The sequence below is a fragment of the Pteropus medius genome, unplaced genomic scaffold (assembly GCF_902729225.1).
Source record: "Pteropus medius unplaced genomic scaffold, Ma_sr-lr_union100, whole genome shotgun sequence".
NCBI classification, from domain to species: domain Eukaryota; kingdom Metazoa; phylum Chordata; class Mammalia; order Chiroptera; family Pteropodidae; genus Pteropus; species Pteropus medius.
In genome coordinates, this window is record NW_024351543.1 from 13,993,361 (window position 1) to 14,012,767 (window position 19,407).

Below are 19,407 nucleotides of genomic sequence, written 5' to 3' on the forward strand. Positions count from 1 at the left end.
AGGGGCTTGGCAGAGACTTGGCTCCAGCTGCAAATCAACTTCAGACCCCAGAGGAACTTGAAAGAACTACCAGTGCCCACAATGTCTCTTCAGTGCAGCCTGTGTTTACTCAGGACCCAGCCCACAACCTCCACAGCCCCGAAGGCAGTCTACATGTAAATGCTACATTGTGCACTGATTTTTCGGTTATGTGGCTTCGGGCTGGTAGCAGATGATCTGTGAGACTGCTTTGGATCCATCAGGTTTGAAATTCTACATTGGCTGGTATATATTGCTTTCGAGGCTCATTTATTTCTCTTTCCACTCATTGAAGCCTGATTAAATGAATACTGTGTGTGCTAGGCACTATAGTAGCTACTAGAGATAGAAAAACATAAAAAGACATGGCTGCTGCCCTAAAAAGAAGACGCTAAGAGACCATGCGACCCCTTGGCAAGGTCCTTATTTTACTGAGAGCATTCCCATGATTCTTGACAAGTTCTCTCCTTGGGGTCCTTTGATGAGTTAACCCAACAGATCAGGGTGTATGATTAATTCATCAAACGTAGGCTGAGAATCTTCCTATGAACCAGGCACTTCTCAAAGCACCAGAGGTAAAAACAGAAAAGGCATGATCTCTGTCCTCAAGGACATTCAGATTAGTGGGAGAAACAGATCTGTAGAATAATTGTTCCATTAAAGAGACAACTGTTCATGGTATAGTTGGAAGCACAAAGGAGTCATCATCAGTGGAAAGATGAGACTAAGTCACAAAAAAAACTTCACAGAGGAGATGATGCTAGTACTGAGTCAAGAAAGATGAGCTGGTGTTCAACCAGGTAGACTGTGGGAAATAGAGTGTCCACAATACCATGGAAAGTACCTCACTCATTCATTCATCAGACATTTATTAAGTTCCTATTATGTGCCAAGCACTGGAATAGGGGCTGTAGTGGACACTGGTGATATAGAGATGGTAAGACTCTGCCCATACCCCCCTATTTATGGATAGATATATATAAATATATAATTACAATACAGTGACCTAAGCTGTACAGTCACATGGTGTTCGAGAGGTTACATACGGTTTCTTTCTCATACCCGGACATTGAATGTCAACATCAGATTTGGCTTTTTTAGAATTAAACCCTAATTTAATGGGAAGAAATGCATATAGGGTATCTAAAAGGCAACATGGTGTGAAGGTCAGAGTAGAGACTTTAGAATTATATAGAGTGGGGTTCAAATCCCACTTTTGCCATATTAGCTATATGACTTTGGGCAATTTGCATAACTTACATTTAAAAGAGCTCTATTTTCTCATCTGCAGACTGACTATATAGTTGTTGTGGGGATTAGAGATAGAATATAGATTAAAGTGGTTGGTTATCATAGGTGATCAATAAAAGGTAATTACTTCTTAGTGCACATATAACATTGTGAAGTAAATTTCCAATACCAAAGTAATATGTTAAGTTTATTTAGGACAATCACTATTCATTACTTCACTGTTAAAAAAAAAAAAAGAAAGAAACTGTCATCAATAATAAACCTTCTGACTCTGTTTGCCCAAGAGAAATCTGGACATAACAAGATATACATGAGGCCAGCGAGGCTAACTAAACTTAAAAATCTTTATTGATCATACCAAGAGATCCTACTTAATGATCCAGGCCATTAGAGTCCCTGGTCAGATTTTAGAAAACCAACTTTATGTACAACGGAGAGAACAAGTTGGACATTATACACTGGTCTATGGATTATCTAGGGAGTTGAACATAGCAGACATCATTTTAAATGCATGAACTCTAGTCACCCCAATAATTTTTAAATAAATAAATAAATAGAAAAAAGAGGGAAAAAATGCATGAGCTCTGAAATATCCTTACTAAGGCAAAATTTTTTGAATGCCAATAATGGGTCTCTCAGGTAGAGTTTAAGCTTTCTCTCTTTGTCATTTACAAGTTTCATTGCCATGGAATGTTTATGAGTGGTGTGTTCGTGTGTAATAATGAAAAGCAAGGGAAGGAGGGGAACTGAATAGGGGTGAATCTGGGGATGGGAGAGAGTTGAGAAGGGAGGAGAGAAGGGAGGAGAGAACAAAAGAAAATGGCTACAGAAAATAGCAGAGGCCGAAAGGACTGTTAAGAATATGGATGCCTAATGCAGATGTCCTCCCTTATTCTCAGGGGATATGTTCCAAGACCTCAAACTACAGATAGTACTGAACCCTATACATATACTATGTTTTGTCCTATACACACATACCTTTTCATTTAAAGGAAGCATTTTATGGCTTCTCTTTGGCATATCTGAATTGCCAACATCTCTACTCTTGTGCTTTGGAGCCACTATCGGGTGAAATAAGCGTTACTCGAACACAAGCACTGTGATACTGCGACAGTCAATCTGATAACTGAGGTAGCTACGAAGTGACTAACAGATGGAAAGTGAATATAGCATGAACATTCTGGACAGAGGGATGATTCGCGTCCAGGTCAGGATGGAGCAGAATGGTGCAAGATTTTGTCATGCTGCTCAGAATGGCATACGATTTAAAACTTAAGAATTGTTTATTTTCAGAATTTTCTATCGAATATTTTTGGAACACAGTTGGTAACTGACCAGGGGTAACTGAACCGTGGACCTGGAAACCTTGGATGAGGGAAGTGGGAATTACCGTGCTCAGCTCAGTTTTAAGTTGTTTGCAGTTATGCAAAAAAAAAATTTCACCACTTTTCTAAAACCTTTGATAAAAGACTGTTTAATCAATAAAAGCCTGAAGTGAATGGAGTTTTGGTTAAAAAATTTTTTTAAAAGGTACTCCAACAGGAATTCCACATTTGAGTGGATACCAGGGTGGAAATAAAGGGAGAGTCATTTTCTGAAGAATCAGAAATGGGGCCAGGAATTTGAAATCCCAGAAATTTTCAGAAACCTTAAGGTGGGCTTTGAAGAGTGTCATAACTTTGCTGATCAGAGATACAAAAGACTGAAAGTGAAATTGAGAAATTTATTACTCACAGTTTCCTGGGGGAATTTCATAGCATGCTTCTGGGGGCCATGTGGGGAGATGAAGGCAGGGTGCAGGCAAAGAGAATTCCTGGGTGTTATTTTTTATCCCCCATTTTCTATTTGTCATTCTGCTATATTTTCTGGGAGATTTTCTCAATTTTATCTTCAAACTCATCTACTGACATTTTTTTGTTTCTGATCTCTTTTAATTTCCAAGAAATCTTTTTTCATTACTCTGAATATTCCTTTTTTTTTTTAATACAGCATCCTATTCTATATTTTTGAATGCTCTATCTTCTCTTCATGATGACAAGTAAGGTGATTATGTTGAAGTTTTCTTGCCCCTGCATTATCTCTGTCTCTTTTAGGTTGTCCTTATTCCCATTTCTTTAGATAGGTCTCTATCTAACGTACTATAGGTTTTCTTCAGATATATGCATTGTCTATGCTTCAACTTAATGAGGTCATCAAGGGATGTGTGTTGTGACAACATCTACACACAAGGAGCCATCTGCGTCATGATATTTCTCCATTTTCTATTTAGATGGTTATATAACTTACATGATATATCCAGGTAACCATGCTACAGATTTGTTCACCATGAGCAATCCTAGACAACCAGGAACATCCTTCTAAAAGCAGATTCTCTTGCTAGCAAATACCATTGGTTTGTTTGCTAGAAGGTCTGTCATTAACATATTTAAAAAGGGATTTGACTGGGTCATCTTCTTTCTTTCCTGGTTGTGTCTCCTAAGTAATAAAGAGAATAAATTTATTCTTGACCTATTGCTTAGCCCCTTTCTTGCTGGGACTCTCAGTCAATCACAGCAAGAACTCTGTGGGGTTGGCATTATTATCCCCATTTAACAAACAAGGATATGAGGCTCAGCACTTAAATTGTTTCTCCAAGGTCATGATATCTGGTAAAATCAGGCTTCAAATGGGTAAACTAACTTCAAATTCTCCTCCATTGTGCTCCCATGATAAGGCCCCTTAGCCAAACAACCCTTCTTATCACGGAGACCAGGCACAGTTTCTGGTTTTTTTCCTGAGTAGCAGGCTTTAGTTCTCCATCAGCCTGAGGAATTATTCAAACAAGACAATCACGTCCTCCCATGGAACCAGAAGTCACCTGACCTTCTTGTTACTACAAAGCCTGTATCCCATAGTCCCTAATTGTCCCCTCTGTTCCCAAGTACAACCCCTATGTGGCCTTGAATGGCATGCAGTGTTCTTCTCCACCTAGGCTGTAAGTATATGTAACTATTAAACTGCTGTCAATTTCATCTGTCTAGTGTTGGGTGTTATGTGTTCAGCCATCTTCATAACCTTAGAGAGAAAAAAATAAGAAAATTATGGGATGATTCCAGCAGACCCAGCATGTTAAAAGTAGGAAATCCAAAATAAAGAGATTTGAGGCAGAGAGGGGACATCATCAAATAAATAATGCAAGTTGGGGAGTGGGGAGATAAGATTGATGTTATTTGAGGGTACAAACTTGCAACGAGTAGTAAATAAACCACAGTGATCTAATGCACAATATAAAGAATATAGACAACAATATTGTACTAAAATTAGGTAATGTACTAAATATAGCTATGAAGGCAATTATATTACAATACATAAATGCATCAAAGTAATACATTGTACCCCTTAAATTTATACAATGTTATATGCCGAATATGTTCAATTAAATATAAATTAAATAAATAATCCAAGAAAATTTCCCAGGACTACAGAATAAATACCACAGCTTGTTTGAAATTATGAATTGTATGAACATTGCAATTTATTCAAAAATTCAAGAAATATCCAGAGGTTTCTTAATTTAGTGTGGATATTATTTTAATCACCAAAATTTGTATTGTACGATCACCAGAAAAAAAAAATTTATAATAGCCTTTAAAAAATGTCAAATGTTTCTCCTTTGACAAAATACGCTTTCAAAGATTTATGTTGATTTCATGTATAGATGGAAAAATTAGACCCCCTGTTACCAATGTGGGAAAAGCTTGTTTATATTGGATCCCTTTTTTTCAGAGATCACAGTTATTTGCCCTCATTGGAACAGACCCTTATTCTAGATGTAATTTGGCCTTCCTCGCCTTCCTTGCTCCTATTAACACGACTATAGTGAACTCACAGAATGCCTCATCTGTTGCCATGGAATCATGCATTACATCATCTATAACCAAGAAACTGATTTGCAGCAAAAACAATAAGGCAAGGGACTCATGCGCATATGTTTTACTATATGTCCCGTTACCGAGAAGTAGGTGACTTGATCGAAAAATGAAGTCACAGGGTACTAGCAGGGGACAACATCCTGAGAGGTTAGGGCACTCACGCATGATACAGTATGTGCCATAAACCAACAGTCAATATATGGTATCATTTCTCTTATAGACAGAATACATTGTCTAAGAACCAAAGAGTGGAAATGAGAATGACTTCCTTTTCCTTACATGTAATAACTCACCTGCCAAAGTTTTGCATACCATCCCCACAACCTTTGGATTGGTGAATTGGGAAGTTTGGGTGGGCAAGGGAGAAATACTTCCACCAGTAAACACACAGACATGTGCCAGTAAATTGGAAGCTAAGATTGCTCTCCAACAAAGAAGAAGGTCACTCTACTGGCTGGATTGATCCTAATTATCAAAGCGAGCATGGGTGACTATGTCTAGATCACAAGAAACTCCCATGCCCAATAACAACAGTCAGTGAGAAACTGTGGCAAAGTAATAAAGACAGATGCTTAGTAGGGATGAATGTTTGGGTCCCTCCCACCAGTTAAAAAAAAAAATCATGCAGGCCAAGGGGTTCAGAGAGTGAAAGAGAACACTGTAATGATTATCATATAAGGCCTCATGACCAGTTACAGAGGTGGGGACTGTAGCATCTGTGTCACGATAATTGTTTACTTCTCTTTCTCTTTATATGAAATAGCACTCATGTGAAAATAACCACTGAAGTGGTTAATATTATAGTTTAGCTCCAAGTGAGAATTTGATTGAATTGGCATATTCCCGGATCATATAGAAACTCATAGGACTTTGTGTTTCCCTTGTTTCGTTTTGAATTATTTTCATTCAAATAAAAGAAAAGAATAGATGGACCAATTGCCTCTCCAGTTCCACTCTCCACCCTTCTCTGCCTAACTCTGTACCCTGGGTGGATGACCTCTAAGGTCTATGGCACCTGTGCTCCTTTGCCCTCCAGCTGTCAAATGGTTCAGCCAATGGGAGGCATCAGAAGGAATTTGCAGAGTAGAAGGAGAGGGTGTTTTGAGTGGTTCTTCCCCATTCCCTCCCTGACAGACCATTGGCAGTGATTTGGTTTTCCCTTCCTATGGCTACTACTCCCTTCGGGTGGCCTCTTTGCTAGCCACAGTTCTTGCTGGGTTTGAGTAACACCTCAACCTCCCCTTACACCTTCAGGCTTCAAGGTGGTAACTTCCTGCTATTAATAATCCCAAGAGCTTTAGCATCCCTTATTGGTTCTCTCAACCCTGTCAACATCTCTGAATGTGATCTTTTAATTAAACTCTCTTCTATTAAAACTATTTCTTCTTTGGGCAAGGACTGAATTTATTATTTTTGAAATATTTGTTATTAAGGTATAAATAACATTCAACAAAATGCACAGATTTTAAGCGTACAGTTTAGTGAGATTTGACAAATGTATAGATTCATGTGGCCATCACGCTCATCAAGATACAGAACATTCCCATGAAGTCAGAAGTTCCTTCGTGTTCCTATTCCCTTCAAAAAGGCAACCACTGTATCAATTGTTTTCACCACAAATTACTTTCGTCCCTTCTTGAGCTTCATGTCAGTAGAATCAGACAATGTGAACTCTTCTGCATGAAGCCCTTTCACTCAGCATAATGTTTTGAGCTTCATCCACATTATTCAGTGTATCAGTAGTTCATTCCTTTTATTGTAGAATAGGATTCTATTGTGTAAATAAGACAGTTTGTTTTTTTATTCATCTGTTGATGACATTTGAGTTGCTTCCAGTTTTTAATTATTGCAAATAAAGCTGCTATGAAATTTGTGTACAAATCTTTTAGTAGACATAAATTTTCATTTTGGATAGAAACATAAGGAGTAGAATTCTGTGTGATAGGGGAGTTTTATGTTTAACTTCATATGAAAGAGCCAAACAGTATTCTAAAGCAGTTGTACCAATTAAACCTTTAGATAATGCCATCTCCCAGAATAAGGACAGGCCAAGACAGATCTGAATAAAGACAGACTTTAAAATGTCATTAGGGTCAGGAAGTAAATCCAATTAACTTCTACAAACATTAGTAAGCACAGCTCTTGAGTGAGTCAGTTAGTAGTAGCTCCTGCAGCTGCCTTGTGGCACCCCCTCTCCATTCTCAGCAATAATCAGGCTTTAAAAGGTCCCCTCCAACCCAGACATGTGAAATCTCACTCCTTAGGTTACCAGCTAGCTGCTAGAAGAAAAGTAGCTAAGCAAATTCATTTACATTTATGTGTGAATGATTGTCAGGCCTCATTACATTTAACATCCTAGAGTGTTTGTATTTTAAAAGCAAAGTTTTATTTCACAAATGAATTAATCACTAGCAATAGCTTTGCAGTTGACATTTAGGGAGGATTAAGGAGAGGAGATAGCTTTTCAGCATACTTCAAAAATTCTGTGAGCTGAAAAATGACACGTATAGTAAATCAAATGTGGGTTCAAATCTCAGTTCTTACCTTAATAAGTAAGCAGATAATCTTTCAATGTCTGTGTCCTAGTACATAGTCATGGGGGTAATCATCTGTTCCTTTTAGCAACAATCACTTGTTCAATCTTAATTAAGAATCTGTCGTATGTAAGTGTGAGCATTTTTAGGACAGACTGTAGCGTCATTCAGGATCTAGAACAGGCATGCTGTGGGCGCTCAATAGATACTTGTTGATCAATCAATACATGAAAATGAAAGGGATTTGTAAACTGCAGAGTGTCACCCGTGTCCGTTATAACAGCACTCATCTTTATTACTCTACGGATGAAGAATGCCAATCTCCCTTCACCAAACGGTGCTGATGCTGGGAGACAGGACGTGGATGAGTGGAAGAAGGAATCAATCCTGGCAGGGACCCCTGCAGCAGAATTCAGTGGGACACTTATTTAGATTGTAGATTCCCACCCCAGACGGAAAGAATCCGAATCTCAGGCCCTCTCCAGGTCAAGCAACCCTGATTTGGGAGGAGTGATAAAGGTGACGAGCCCACCAGCGCTCCTAGTGTTTTTAAAGAGCTGTTACCGCGTACCTGGAGAAGTTATGAAGGAAGCGTCCCGAAGATGATCCTATCTAAGTGACTTTCGAACTACGACTTTAGGGAAGAGGAGTCGCTATTCGTGCGTTTCACTCCTTGGAGTGAAGCTGGCAAGTTCTATTCTTTTTCTATAGGAAGACGCCAGTTGGACAGTCAAGAGACAGAGGCTAGGGTTAAGTATCCGATTTTTAATGGTCCTCGCGGAGGGGTTCGGCCTTTGAGACCGCGTCGCCCTTCGGTCGAGGGTCCCCTAGGCCGGCGGGGTTTCCCTGCAGCAGGCTCTCTGCTCCCCTTGCCTCGCGGCGCCCTCACCCTCGGTCCCGGCCGAGCCCTGGGAGCTCGCTGTCCGGCTCAGCCTCTTTTGGCACCGAGGCCTCCAGGTGCCCAGCACGAAGGCGGAGCCGGGTTACAGCCGCCTCCCCGGCGCCACGGACAAGACCCCCGGGAGTTCGGGCCCCCAGCGCTGCGGCTCCGGCGTCCCCAGCCTCCGGGGCTGTCCGCGCTCCTCCCTCTCGGCGCGCCGGGCGCGAAGCCTGCAACCCGCGAGCAGAGCGCAGCGAGCAGAGCGCAGCGTGCACAGTCGAGTGGCGCACGCTGGGCAATGGCCCAAGCAGCCCCGATCGCAGCCAGAGCCCTCACTCGAGCCCGCCAGCCTGTTGACGCCGGGACCATGGCTGCCGAGGGACCCGGCCCCCGCGCCCGGCTCTGGGCGGCGGCGCTGCTCCTGCTGGGTCTGCCGCGCCTCTCCGTGCGGGCGGATGGTGAGTGTCCGCGGAGTGACCGGGAGGCGGCGGGGCCCGGGGCGGCGCGTGGGGAAGGCGAAGCTCTCTGGGGGTACTGACTCATTCGGACGAGTCCAGAAAACCGCAAGCTTGGGAAGCAACGAGGCGAGCAGCGGTCCTGCGACCCTGCGTCCCTCTCCCGGCACACCGAGCCTCAGCTGGCCCAAACGCCTCCACCCGCCCCCGGGCCCCTGAACTCTGCCTTCGCGCGCCAGAGAAAACCTGAGCGCGGGTCCTGTAGTCTCGTGGTTAGTTTTCCAAAGATCTCCAAGAAAGGTCTTCAAAATGAAATCGCGTCTGGAGTGCTTTAGAACCAACTCTGCAAAGAGATAATCTTCCACGTCTTTTAAATGTGCTCCTGGAAGGCAAGGCCTGTGTTTAGAAGACGCTGTCGATATTTTTGGCTTGGTCCAGGGAAATCTGAAAGATGAGTGGGATTCAACTGGGCAGAGGGGAGAGGAGAGCGTCCTGGGTAGAGAGTGTAATGGCGAGTGCAAAGGCCCTGTGCTGTGAGTGGCAGGGAAGATGGGATAAATGATAGTGGCTTTAGCTGAGAGTTTAAGGTGAGGATGTCGTTCGAAATGAGGCTAGAGAAATAGATCAGGACCAGATTATTGAAAGTTCTGAAATTTCACCCACCTTTTTTGTTTGTTTGTTTGTTTGTTTGTTTGAACCTGAATTCAGCTTTGAGTACTTCCCTTAAATTAGCAGGATCAGGACTTTATATCAGTTCAGTTTCAAAAAGCTAATTCAGCTGTATTTTGATTTTGGAACAAAACCCTGTTGATTTGGTGCAGGAGGATCTGAAAGAAAAGCCAGCAGGTCTCACATCCATGAGGGATTTCTAGTAAATCCAAGCTTGAGACAGATTAGTTTGATGAAGGAGAAAAACCCTCGGCTGATTTAGGATGCTTTTATATTTTAAAATGTCATTGTTATTTAGCAAACAATATTTGGATGAAACTAGAAAACTCAACGAAAAGAAGCATGGTGGTTAGGGAAAGGGGAAAACAAAGAAAACCTCCAGATATTATCTTAGAATTTTTGGTGTTCTTTGTTCTAAGTGCCAGCTTGAAGAATTCTTTGCTCCTAATTAAGAATGAATGTCTTATTTCTCCATATCCTCAGAGAGAGGGTTAGAAAACATTTGTAACTTCAAAGGCTCCTAGTGAACACTGTCAATTTATAAATTGAGATATAATTTATGTAAAACTTATCATGTTAAAAGGTACATTCAGTATTTTTCAGTATATTCATTATGTTGTGCAACCATCACTGCTATCTAATTTCTAAAAATTACTATCCCCCAAAAAGAAATCTCATACCTATTAGAGTCAATCAACTGTTAATTCTTGTAGTATTTTTTGCCTGACATTTAGTCATGAAAATTAAGTCGATTTTAAAGAATGCAAGTAGAATAAATTGGAGCCAGTATTAACTTTTGAACAATATATAGTATTGTACCAATTTTAATTCTTTTTAAAGAAATATCTCTACAATGCATGAGGCTTTAGAGTTTCACCCCATTATAACGGCTTAAGTGCAATGCCAGATGCATATAGATCAATATTTTGTGCCTATCAGGTTGGATGTGGGTCATAGAAAATTGAAGGCAGAAATATCATTGGACAAGGAGAAAGTAATGACAGCATTAAAGGATGTTTTCTTGTTACCGCTTGCCAGAAATGCCTCCGTTTGTCACTTCTTTCTTTCCTTCTCCCCTCTTCCCCAATGGAGAATTATAGGTACAGTTGCTTTCAAGAAACTCCATTTGCTGAGCTCCAACTTTTATAATAGAGCCATTGAAGAATTATAACCTATATTATGAAAGGATTCTTTTCTTTACTAAATATATGCTTAACTACCACCACTTTCCACATTTAGTTACATTCTACAGTGATGGAAGGAAGAAGAAATGTTCAGCTAAACCATGATGCATTACAGACATTTGAAAAGAGAAAACTGGAGTTATTAAAAACTCCATGGACTTATTAAAGCATGGACTTATTGAAGATAAATCAATGAGATAGATTCAAATGAAAAACATTTAGTTTACATTTGACTAATTTGAGATGCATCTCATACATAAAAGAGACCTGCCACTGTACTTCTAAAATACTTTTGAAACTGAAAAATCTTCACATTAACTAAATTTGCATTAACTGTTTGAGTTATGATTACAGGAAAAGATTCATTAATTCAATGGGTAATTTATTGAATATCTACTATATGCTATATACTGTCTTTGCTATTGAGAATAGATGGTGAGGACAAACAGGTCCTTGCCATCAGGGGGCTTAAAATCTAATGGGAGAGAGAGACATTAAGCAATTAATTATATGAATGAAATGTGAAATTGTGATTTTGATATTTGATAAAATTAAAGGACAGAGGTACTATGAGAGCATATGCTAGGAGAGTTTGACTTGGTATAGGAGAATCTGAAAGCTGAATAAGGATTAACTAGGCAAAGCGGAGAAAGAAAGAGGGTCTGAGTAGAGATAGAGTGTGCAAAGAAACTGTGAGTGGCAGAGACAATCGGACATGTGATAAACAGGGCGGCTGGAGCGAAAGGTCCAAGGTGGAAGTGGTTCAAGATGATACCAGGAAAATTGGTATGAGTGCAATGATCTCGGACCTCATAGGCCCAGTTTTGTTTCAATCCAAAAAAGGAAAGGAACCTTTGAATGGTTTCCAGAAGTAAAGTGACTGATCAGATTTGCATTTTGAAAAGATCCCCTGATTGTGATGTAGGGAGAATGGACGGGACCAGAGCAAGATTGGATATAGAAAGACCATGTAGGATGCTATTTTAGTTGTCCAAGTGAGAGAGGCTGGGATTGGAAAGGAGGATGGGTGAATGGAAAGGGTCTGGACTGAAGAAAAAAGCATGTCATTTGTGTAAGGATGCTCTTTGAAACCGTGTGCGTGGGTGGAATTCTATGGAAGGGTTTTATAGTGAGAAGAGATCATTTAGAGCTGAGCCTGGAGTGAGAGAAATAGATTTAGGATTACTGAGTCTATATTCATGAAATATATTGGCCTGTAATTTTCATTTCTTATAATATTTTTGTCAGATATTGGCATCAGGGTTATAATGGTTCCTAAAATAATTTTGAAAGTTGTTCCTTCTGTTCTCTGAAAAGGTGTTTGTAAGATGAGCTCTATTTTAATCTCTCTCTCTTTTTTTTTTTTTTTAGTGTTTGGTAATGAGGTCACATGTGTTTGGAGTTTTTCTTATAGGAAGATTTTAAATAATGAATTTAACTTATTTAGTAAAGAAAAGATTATTCAGATTTTCTTATTCATTGTGTATCAGTTTTACTAAATTTGGTTTTATAAGCAACTTGTTCATTTCATTTAAATTGTCAGATATACTGGCATTAATCATATAATAATCTCTTACTTTTTTTTCAGTGTCCATAGAATCTGTAGTGATGTCCCTGTTCATTCTTGATATTGCTAATTTGTGTATTCTTTCTTTTAATCTTGGTCAATCTTGCTAGGGGTTTATCAATTTTATCATTTTTTAGAAAGAAGCAACTTTTGGCTTTATTTTCCCTATTGTACATCTGCTTTCCTTTTTTTTTTTTGTTTTCTGCTCTGTATTATTTCTTTCTACTTCTTTAGAAGCTTTAATTTTATGTTCTTTTTTCTATGTTTTTGAGATAGAAAGTTAGATCATTGATTACAACCATTCTTCTTTTGTAATATGAGCATTTGAGACTTTAACTTTCCCTTAATACTACTTCAGTTTCTTTACAAGGTTTTGTCACTAGAGTAAAAATGTTGTATTTCAAGTGTGGTTTCTTCTCTGAACCCATCATTCGTTTAGAAGTATATTTTGTAATTTCCATGCCCAAGGGAGAATTTCCTAATTATTACTCTGCTATTAAAAGGCAATATAACACAGCAGTTAGGATCACTGACCTGGAACCAAACTGCCTGGTTTTGTATACCAGCTGTGTGATCTCGGACAGCTCATTAATACTAAATTTTAACTATAAAATTGAGATGATAATGACACCTACATCATAGAATTGTTATAAGGAATAATTTAATGACTATTTATAAAGCAATTTGAACAATACTCAGCCCATAGTAAATACTATACAGGGTTTTGATAAAAAAAAAACAAGTGATTTTAGATTGTATTGTGGTTAAAAAACATGCTTTGTACGATTTGGGTCTTTTGAAGATTTTTTATATTTGGCATATAGCTCAGTATTTGATCAATTTTACAAATATTCTGTGTGTGCCTAAAAAGAATGTGTATTCTGTAGTTTGCAGTACTGTGCATTGGTCCTTACGTCAAGAGTGTTAATTTTGTGGCTTAAAATCCTCTACATCCTTTTCATTTTTTTTCTGTTTTATCAATTATTGAGAATAGTAGTTAAAATTTTCATAAGCATTTCAGATTTTTCTATTTCTCCTAGTAGTTTTGTTAATATTGCCTTTTTATAGTCTAGAGTTATTTATTTAGTAGTGTTTAAAATTCTTTTATATTACTCATGAAATAGCTATCATCATACGAGAACCTGTTCTTCTCTAGCAATACCTTTTTAAATAACAGCTTTATTGAAAAATAATTCATATACCACAATTCACTCATTTAAATTGTATGGTTCACTGGTTTTTGGTATATTCACAGAGTTACGAATCACTACACACAATTTTAGAACACTTTTATTACCCCCAAATAAATCTTGTATCCATTAACATTTACTCCCTGTTTCTCTCCAATTCCCCAATCCCTAGGCAACCACATACCTGTTTTTAGTCTCTACAGATTTGCCTGTTCTGGACATTTCATGTAAATGGAATCATAGAGTGTATGGGCTCTAGTGACTGGCTTCTTTCACTTAGCATACTGTTTTCAAGGTTCATCCATTTGTAGCATGTATTGATACTTCATTTTATTGTCAAATAATATTCCATTGTATGGATATACCATCTTTATTGGTCCACTCATCAGTTGATGGCCCTTGGTTTGATTCTACGTTTTGGCAATTATAAATACAATTTTACAATTATAAATTTAATTTATTATTTATTACAAATAATGCTGCTATGAAAATTCATATAGAAGTTTTTTTGGTTACACAGTTATCCAATAATGATTTATGAAGAAGTTCATTTTCACATTGTTAATTGAGATACCACCTTTGTCCTACACTATATGTTCATACATTTTTGTGTCTTATTTTAGACATTAAATTATATTCCACTGGTTTATTTTTTTCTATTTGTGTGCCAGCACTATACTGTGTTTAATTACAGAGGCTGTAAAGAATGTTTTAATGACTGGTCAGGCGAGTTCTCCCTCATCATTTTTCTTATTCATATAGAAGTTTTTATATAAACATGTGTTTTCAGTTGTATGTTTTCGGTATACAGGAGAGTGACTGCTGGTTCATGTGTTTAACTATTTGAGAAACTGTCAGATGGTTTTCCAAAGCAGCTTCACCGTTTCACATTTCCACCAGCAATGTTTGAGGGTGCCAGTTTCTTCACATCCTCACCATCACTTATTACCTGTCTTTTTGATAATAGCCATCCTGGTGGGTATGAGTATCTCATTGTGGTTTTGATTTGCGTTTCTCTGATGGCTAGTGATATTCAACATCTGTTCATGTGCTTATTGGCCATTTGTATACTTTCTTTGAAGAAATGTCTATTCAGATCCTTCGCCCATTTTTTATACCATTTTAACCATTTTTAAGTATACGATTCTGTGGCATTAAGAACATTCACGTTGTTGTGCAACCATCACTGGCATTCATCTCTGGAACTTTTTCATCTCCAACTGAAACTGTCCCCTTTAAACAAACCTCTCTTTTTTCCCTTTCCCACTGTAACCACCATGCTCTTTCCTGTCTCCATGAATTTGACTACTCTAGGTATCTCCTGTAAATGGAATCGTACATTGATTACTGACTGGTTTCACTTTATATAATGTCTTCAAGGTTTATCCATGTTGTAGCATGTATCAAAATTTCCTTCCTTTTAGAGGCTAATTAATATTCCATTATAGGCATAAACCTTATTTTCTTAATTTATTCATCTGTCCATGGACACTTCGGTTGCTTTCCTCTACATCAATTGTGAATAATGTTTTATGAACAAGTACAAATATTATTCAAATCTCTGCTTTTACCTCCTTGGGCATCTACCTAGAAGTGGAATTGTTGGATTATATGGTAACTCTATGTTTAATTTTTTGCACTACACTGTTTTCCACAGTGGCTGCACCGTTTGCATTCCCACCAGCAATGCATAAGGATTTTAATTTCTCTACATCTTTGCTAACATTCGTTATTTTCTAGTTTTAATTGCCATCTTAATGGTCCTGAAGTGCTATTTCATTGTGGTTTTGATTTGCGTTTTTGTAATGATTAGTGATGTTGAGCATCTTTTTATGTTCTATTGGCCATTTGCATATCTTCTTTGGAGAAATATCTTTTCAAGTTGTCTATTTTTTAATCAGATTGCTTGTTTGTTTTTTCTTTTGGTTTTGTTGAGTTGAAGTTCTTTACCTATTCTATATAGAAGTTTCACATATGTATTTGCAAAATATTTTCCCATTTTGAGGGTTGTCTTTTTACTTTCTTGATTTAGTCCTTCAAAGCAAAAAGTTTTTAATTTTGATGACGTCCAATTATTTCTTTGATTGCTTGTGCTTTTGGTGTTATATCTTTGATTGCTTGTGCTTTTGGTGTTATATCTAAGAAACCATTGTATAATCCAAGATCACAAAGATTTTCTCCTATGTTTTCTTCTAAGAGTTATAGTTTTAGCTCTTATATTTAGGTCTTTGATTCACTTTCAGTTAATTTTTATGGATAGCGTGAGGCAGGAGTTCAACTTTGTTTTTTTGCATGCAGCTATCCAGTTGTCCCTGTACCATTTCTTGAAGACTCTTCTTTCCCCCATTGAATGGTCTTGACCTCCTTGTTGAAAATCAATTGACTGTAAATGTGAAAATTTGTTTCTAGAATCTCAATTATATATGTGTGTGTGTGTGTATATATATATATATATCTGTTTTAATGCCAGTTCCACATTGTCTTGATTACTATAACTTGGTAGTAAGTTTTGAAATCAAGAAGTGTGAGACCTGCAACTTATTTTGGCTATTCTGGGACCCTTGAATTTCCATATGACTTTTAAGAACAACAAAAACTGCTGGGATTTTGATGGAAATTGTGCTGAATCTGTAGATCTATTTGGGGAGCATTGCCATCTTAACAATATTAAGTTTTCTTTATATTCTTGAATATGAAGTGTCTTTCTATTTATTTAGGTCTTTAATTTCCTTTGATTATGTTTTGTAGCTTTCAGAGTATAATTTTACACTTGTTAAATTTAATTTAAGTATTTTATTCTTTTTGGTGCTATTATAATGGAATTGTACTTTCATTTTTGGATTATCCATTGCTAGTGTAGAGAAATGCAATTGACTTTTGTATATTGATCTTATATACTGTAACCTGTCTTAACTAGTTATAGTAGTTTTTTAGTGGATTCCTCAGGATGCAAGATTATGTCATTTACAAATGGAGATGGTTTTACTTCTTCTTTCCAGTCTGGGTGCCTTTTATTTCATTTTCTTGCCTAATTGCCTGGCTAAAATCACTCATAGAATGTTGAATAGAAGTGGCAAAGCAATCATCCTTGTTGACTAAGATCTTAGGGGAAAACACTCAGTCTTTCACCATAAAGTATGACGTTAACTATGAGATTTTGTTGATGTTTTTTATCAGGGTTGAAGAAATTCCTCTTTGTTCCTAGTTTGTTGAAGTTTTTTTTTTATCATGAAAGGATGTTGAATTTCATCAAGTACTTTTTTCTACATCTATTGAGATGATCATGTAGTTTTTGTATTTTATTCTATTGATACGGGAATTAATTGATTTGGGAATGTTAAACCAACCTTGTATTCCTGTGATATATCCCACTTGGTCATGGTGTATAATTCCTTTTTTATGTTGCTGGATTTGGTTTACTAGTATTTCATTGAGGGTTTTTGTGTCTATTTTCCAAAGAGACGTTGGCTTGTAGTTTTCTTTTCTTGTAATGCCTTTTATCTGGTTTTGGTTCAGGGCAATCAGGGCCTCATAGAATAAGTTGGGAGGTGTTGTTACCTTCTGTCTTACTTTTTAGATGAGTTTGTGGAGAATTGGTATTCATTCCTCTTTATATGTTTGGTAGAATTCAGCAATGAAACCATCTGAACCTGTATTTTTCTTTGTGGATAATTTTTAAATTATTAATTCAATCACTTTACTTATTAAAAGTCTATTCGGATTTTCCTATTTCTTCTTGAGTAGTTTGTCTTTCTAGGAATTTTTTATTTAATCCGAGTTATCTAATTTGTTGGAATACAGTTGTTTATAGTAGTGCTTTATAACACTTTGTATTTCTGTAATATCAGAGTAATGTCTGATTTCAGTAATTTGACTCATTTATTTATTTATTGACTTATTTATTTATGGCTTCGTCATTTTAGCTAACTGTCTGTTGATTTTGTTGCTCTTTCCAAAGACCAACTTTTGGTTTTATTGATTTTTTTCCTATTTCATTAATTTCTGCTCTAATCTTTATTATTCCTCTTCATTTCTGTTTGCTTTGAGTTTAGTTTGCTCTTCTTTTCCAATGTTTTAAAGTGGAAAGATGGGATTTTTATTTGAGATCTTTTTCTTATTTTAATGTAGGAATTTACAGTTATAAATTTCCCTCTAAGCAGTGCATTAGCTGCATCCCATAAGATTTGATATGTTTTGTTTTCATTCATCTCAAAGTATTTTCTAATTTCACTTGTGATTTCTCCTTTGACTCATCAGTTATTTAGGAGTGCATTGATTTATTTTACCTCTTTATGAATTTCCCAATTTATTTTTGTTATTAATTTCTAATTCCATTCCACTGTAATTAGAGAACATAATTTGACCAATTTTAGTCCTTTTAAATTTATTGAGGCTTATTTTATGACCTAACATATGGTCTATCCTGAAGAGTGGTCCACGTGCACTTGAGAAGGATGTGTATTTTGCTGTTACTGGGTGCCATTTCATATAATCAGTATTCATTTATATTTAACCATGTATTGATTTTCCCTTTACATTCCATCTTGCCGCTCAAATAATTTTCTCTGCTGAAATACTTCTTTTAGTACTTTCTAGAAAGAAACTCAGTTGGTGAGAAATTCTAGAATTCTAAATTTGCAGCTATTTTCTGATAATAACTATATTCTTGCTTCCATTACTACTGTTTTAAAAGTCAACTATCAGGCTAGCTGTTGCTACTTTGAAATTATTCTATCCCTTCTCTCTGTCTGCTTTGACAATGTTCTCTGCCTCTACCGTTCGGTAGCATCACTAGCATATGTCTCCTTATAGATTTTTTTTTCTACTTTGGAATTTGTTATTGGACATATTCAATATGTATTTGGAGTATTTATCAGCTATTTAGAAGTCTCAGGTATTTGTCATCAGATATCGCTTCCACCTCATTTTTTTCTCCTCTCTGAGAATTCTGATTAAATTACATGTTAATCCTTACTCTTACTTTCATGTCTCTTTATTATTTTAATATTTTCCATCTTTTTTGTCTCTTTATTACATTTAGGATGATTTCTTTTTCAAGAATAATTTCTTTGTTCAATTGTGTTTGATATGCAGCCAAAAGCATTCTTTGCATTTTCAATCGATCACTGCATTTTTTTATTTCTAGAAGACCTATTTGATTCTTTTTCAAATCAGCTAAGCCATATTTTACACTTTCCTGTTCTTTTCAAATATTTTCAAACTTGTCTTTTATTTCTTTAAATATAGTAATCATCATTGTTTTATAACCTATGCCTGTTAATACCAGTATTCAAACTTATTTTTAGGTCAATTTCTGCTACATGTTGTATCTGTTGCTTTTCACCCATGGTATCTTGTTTCCTTATCCAGTTAGCTGCATTATATAGCTTTTCACTGATTTCATTGACTTTGAAAAAATATTTGTATGGGGTTTTTCTGATGCACAGGAGAATTTCTTTTTTCCTTTTCTCCAAAGAGGATTTGCATTTGTTCCTACCAGGTGTGTGGATATATGTTATTCTCAGGCCATGCTAAGCTGAATCCATTTTTGTTAAGACTGCAGTTCCCAATGAGGATTAGCACTTGGGGTCCTAGCACCAAGGCAACTCTTCCAACAGTGTCTTGTGAATGAAGAAAGCGGGTATTTATTCTTATTCACTCTTATCCCGAGAGTTTAACCCTTCAGAGTCACAGCTTCATGTATTCATGTGTGTGCGTGCATGCATGCGTGTGTGTGTGAGAGAGATG

General features: G+C 37.1%; 1 protein-coding gene across 1 annotated transcript in view; it reads left to right on the forward strand.

Moving 5' to 3' along the window:
- The first annotated feature begins 8,336 nt into the window (after positions 1 to 8,336).
- SUSD5 (sushi domain containing 5) overlaps positions 8,337 to 19,407 on the forward strand; it is a 48,864-nt gene continuing 37,793 nt past the window's right edge. Inside the window, exon 1 of the mRNA XM_039843441.1 lies at positions 8,337 to 9,052. Coding sequence (XP_039699375.1) covers positions 8,893 to 9,052 — 160 coding nt within the window. The 5' untranslated portion in view covers positions 8,337 to 8,892. The remainder of the gene's footprint in view (positions 9,053 to 19,407) is intronic.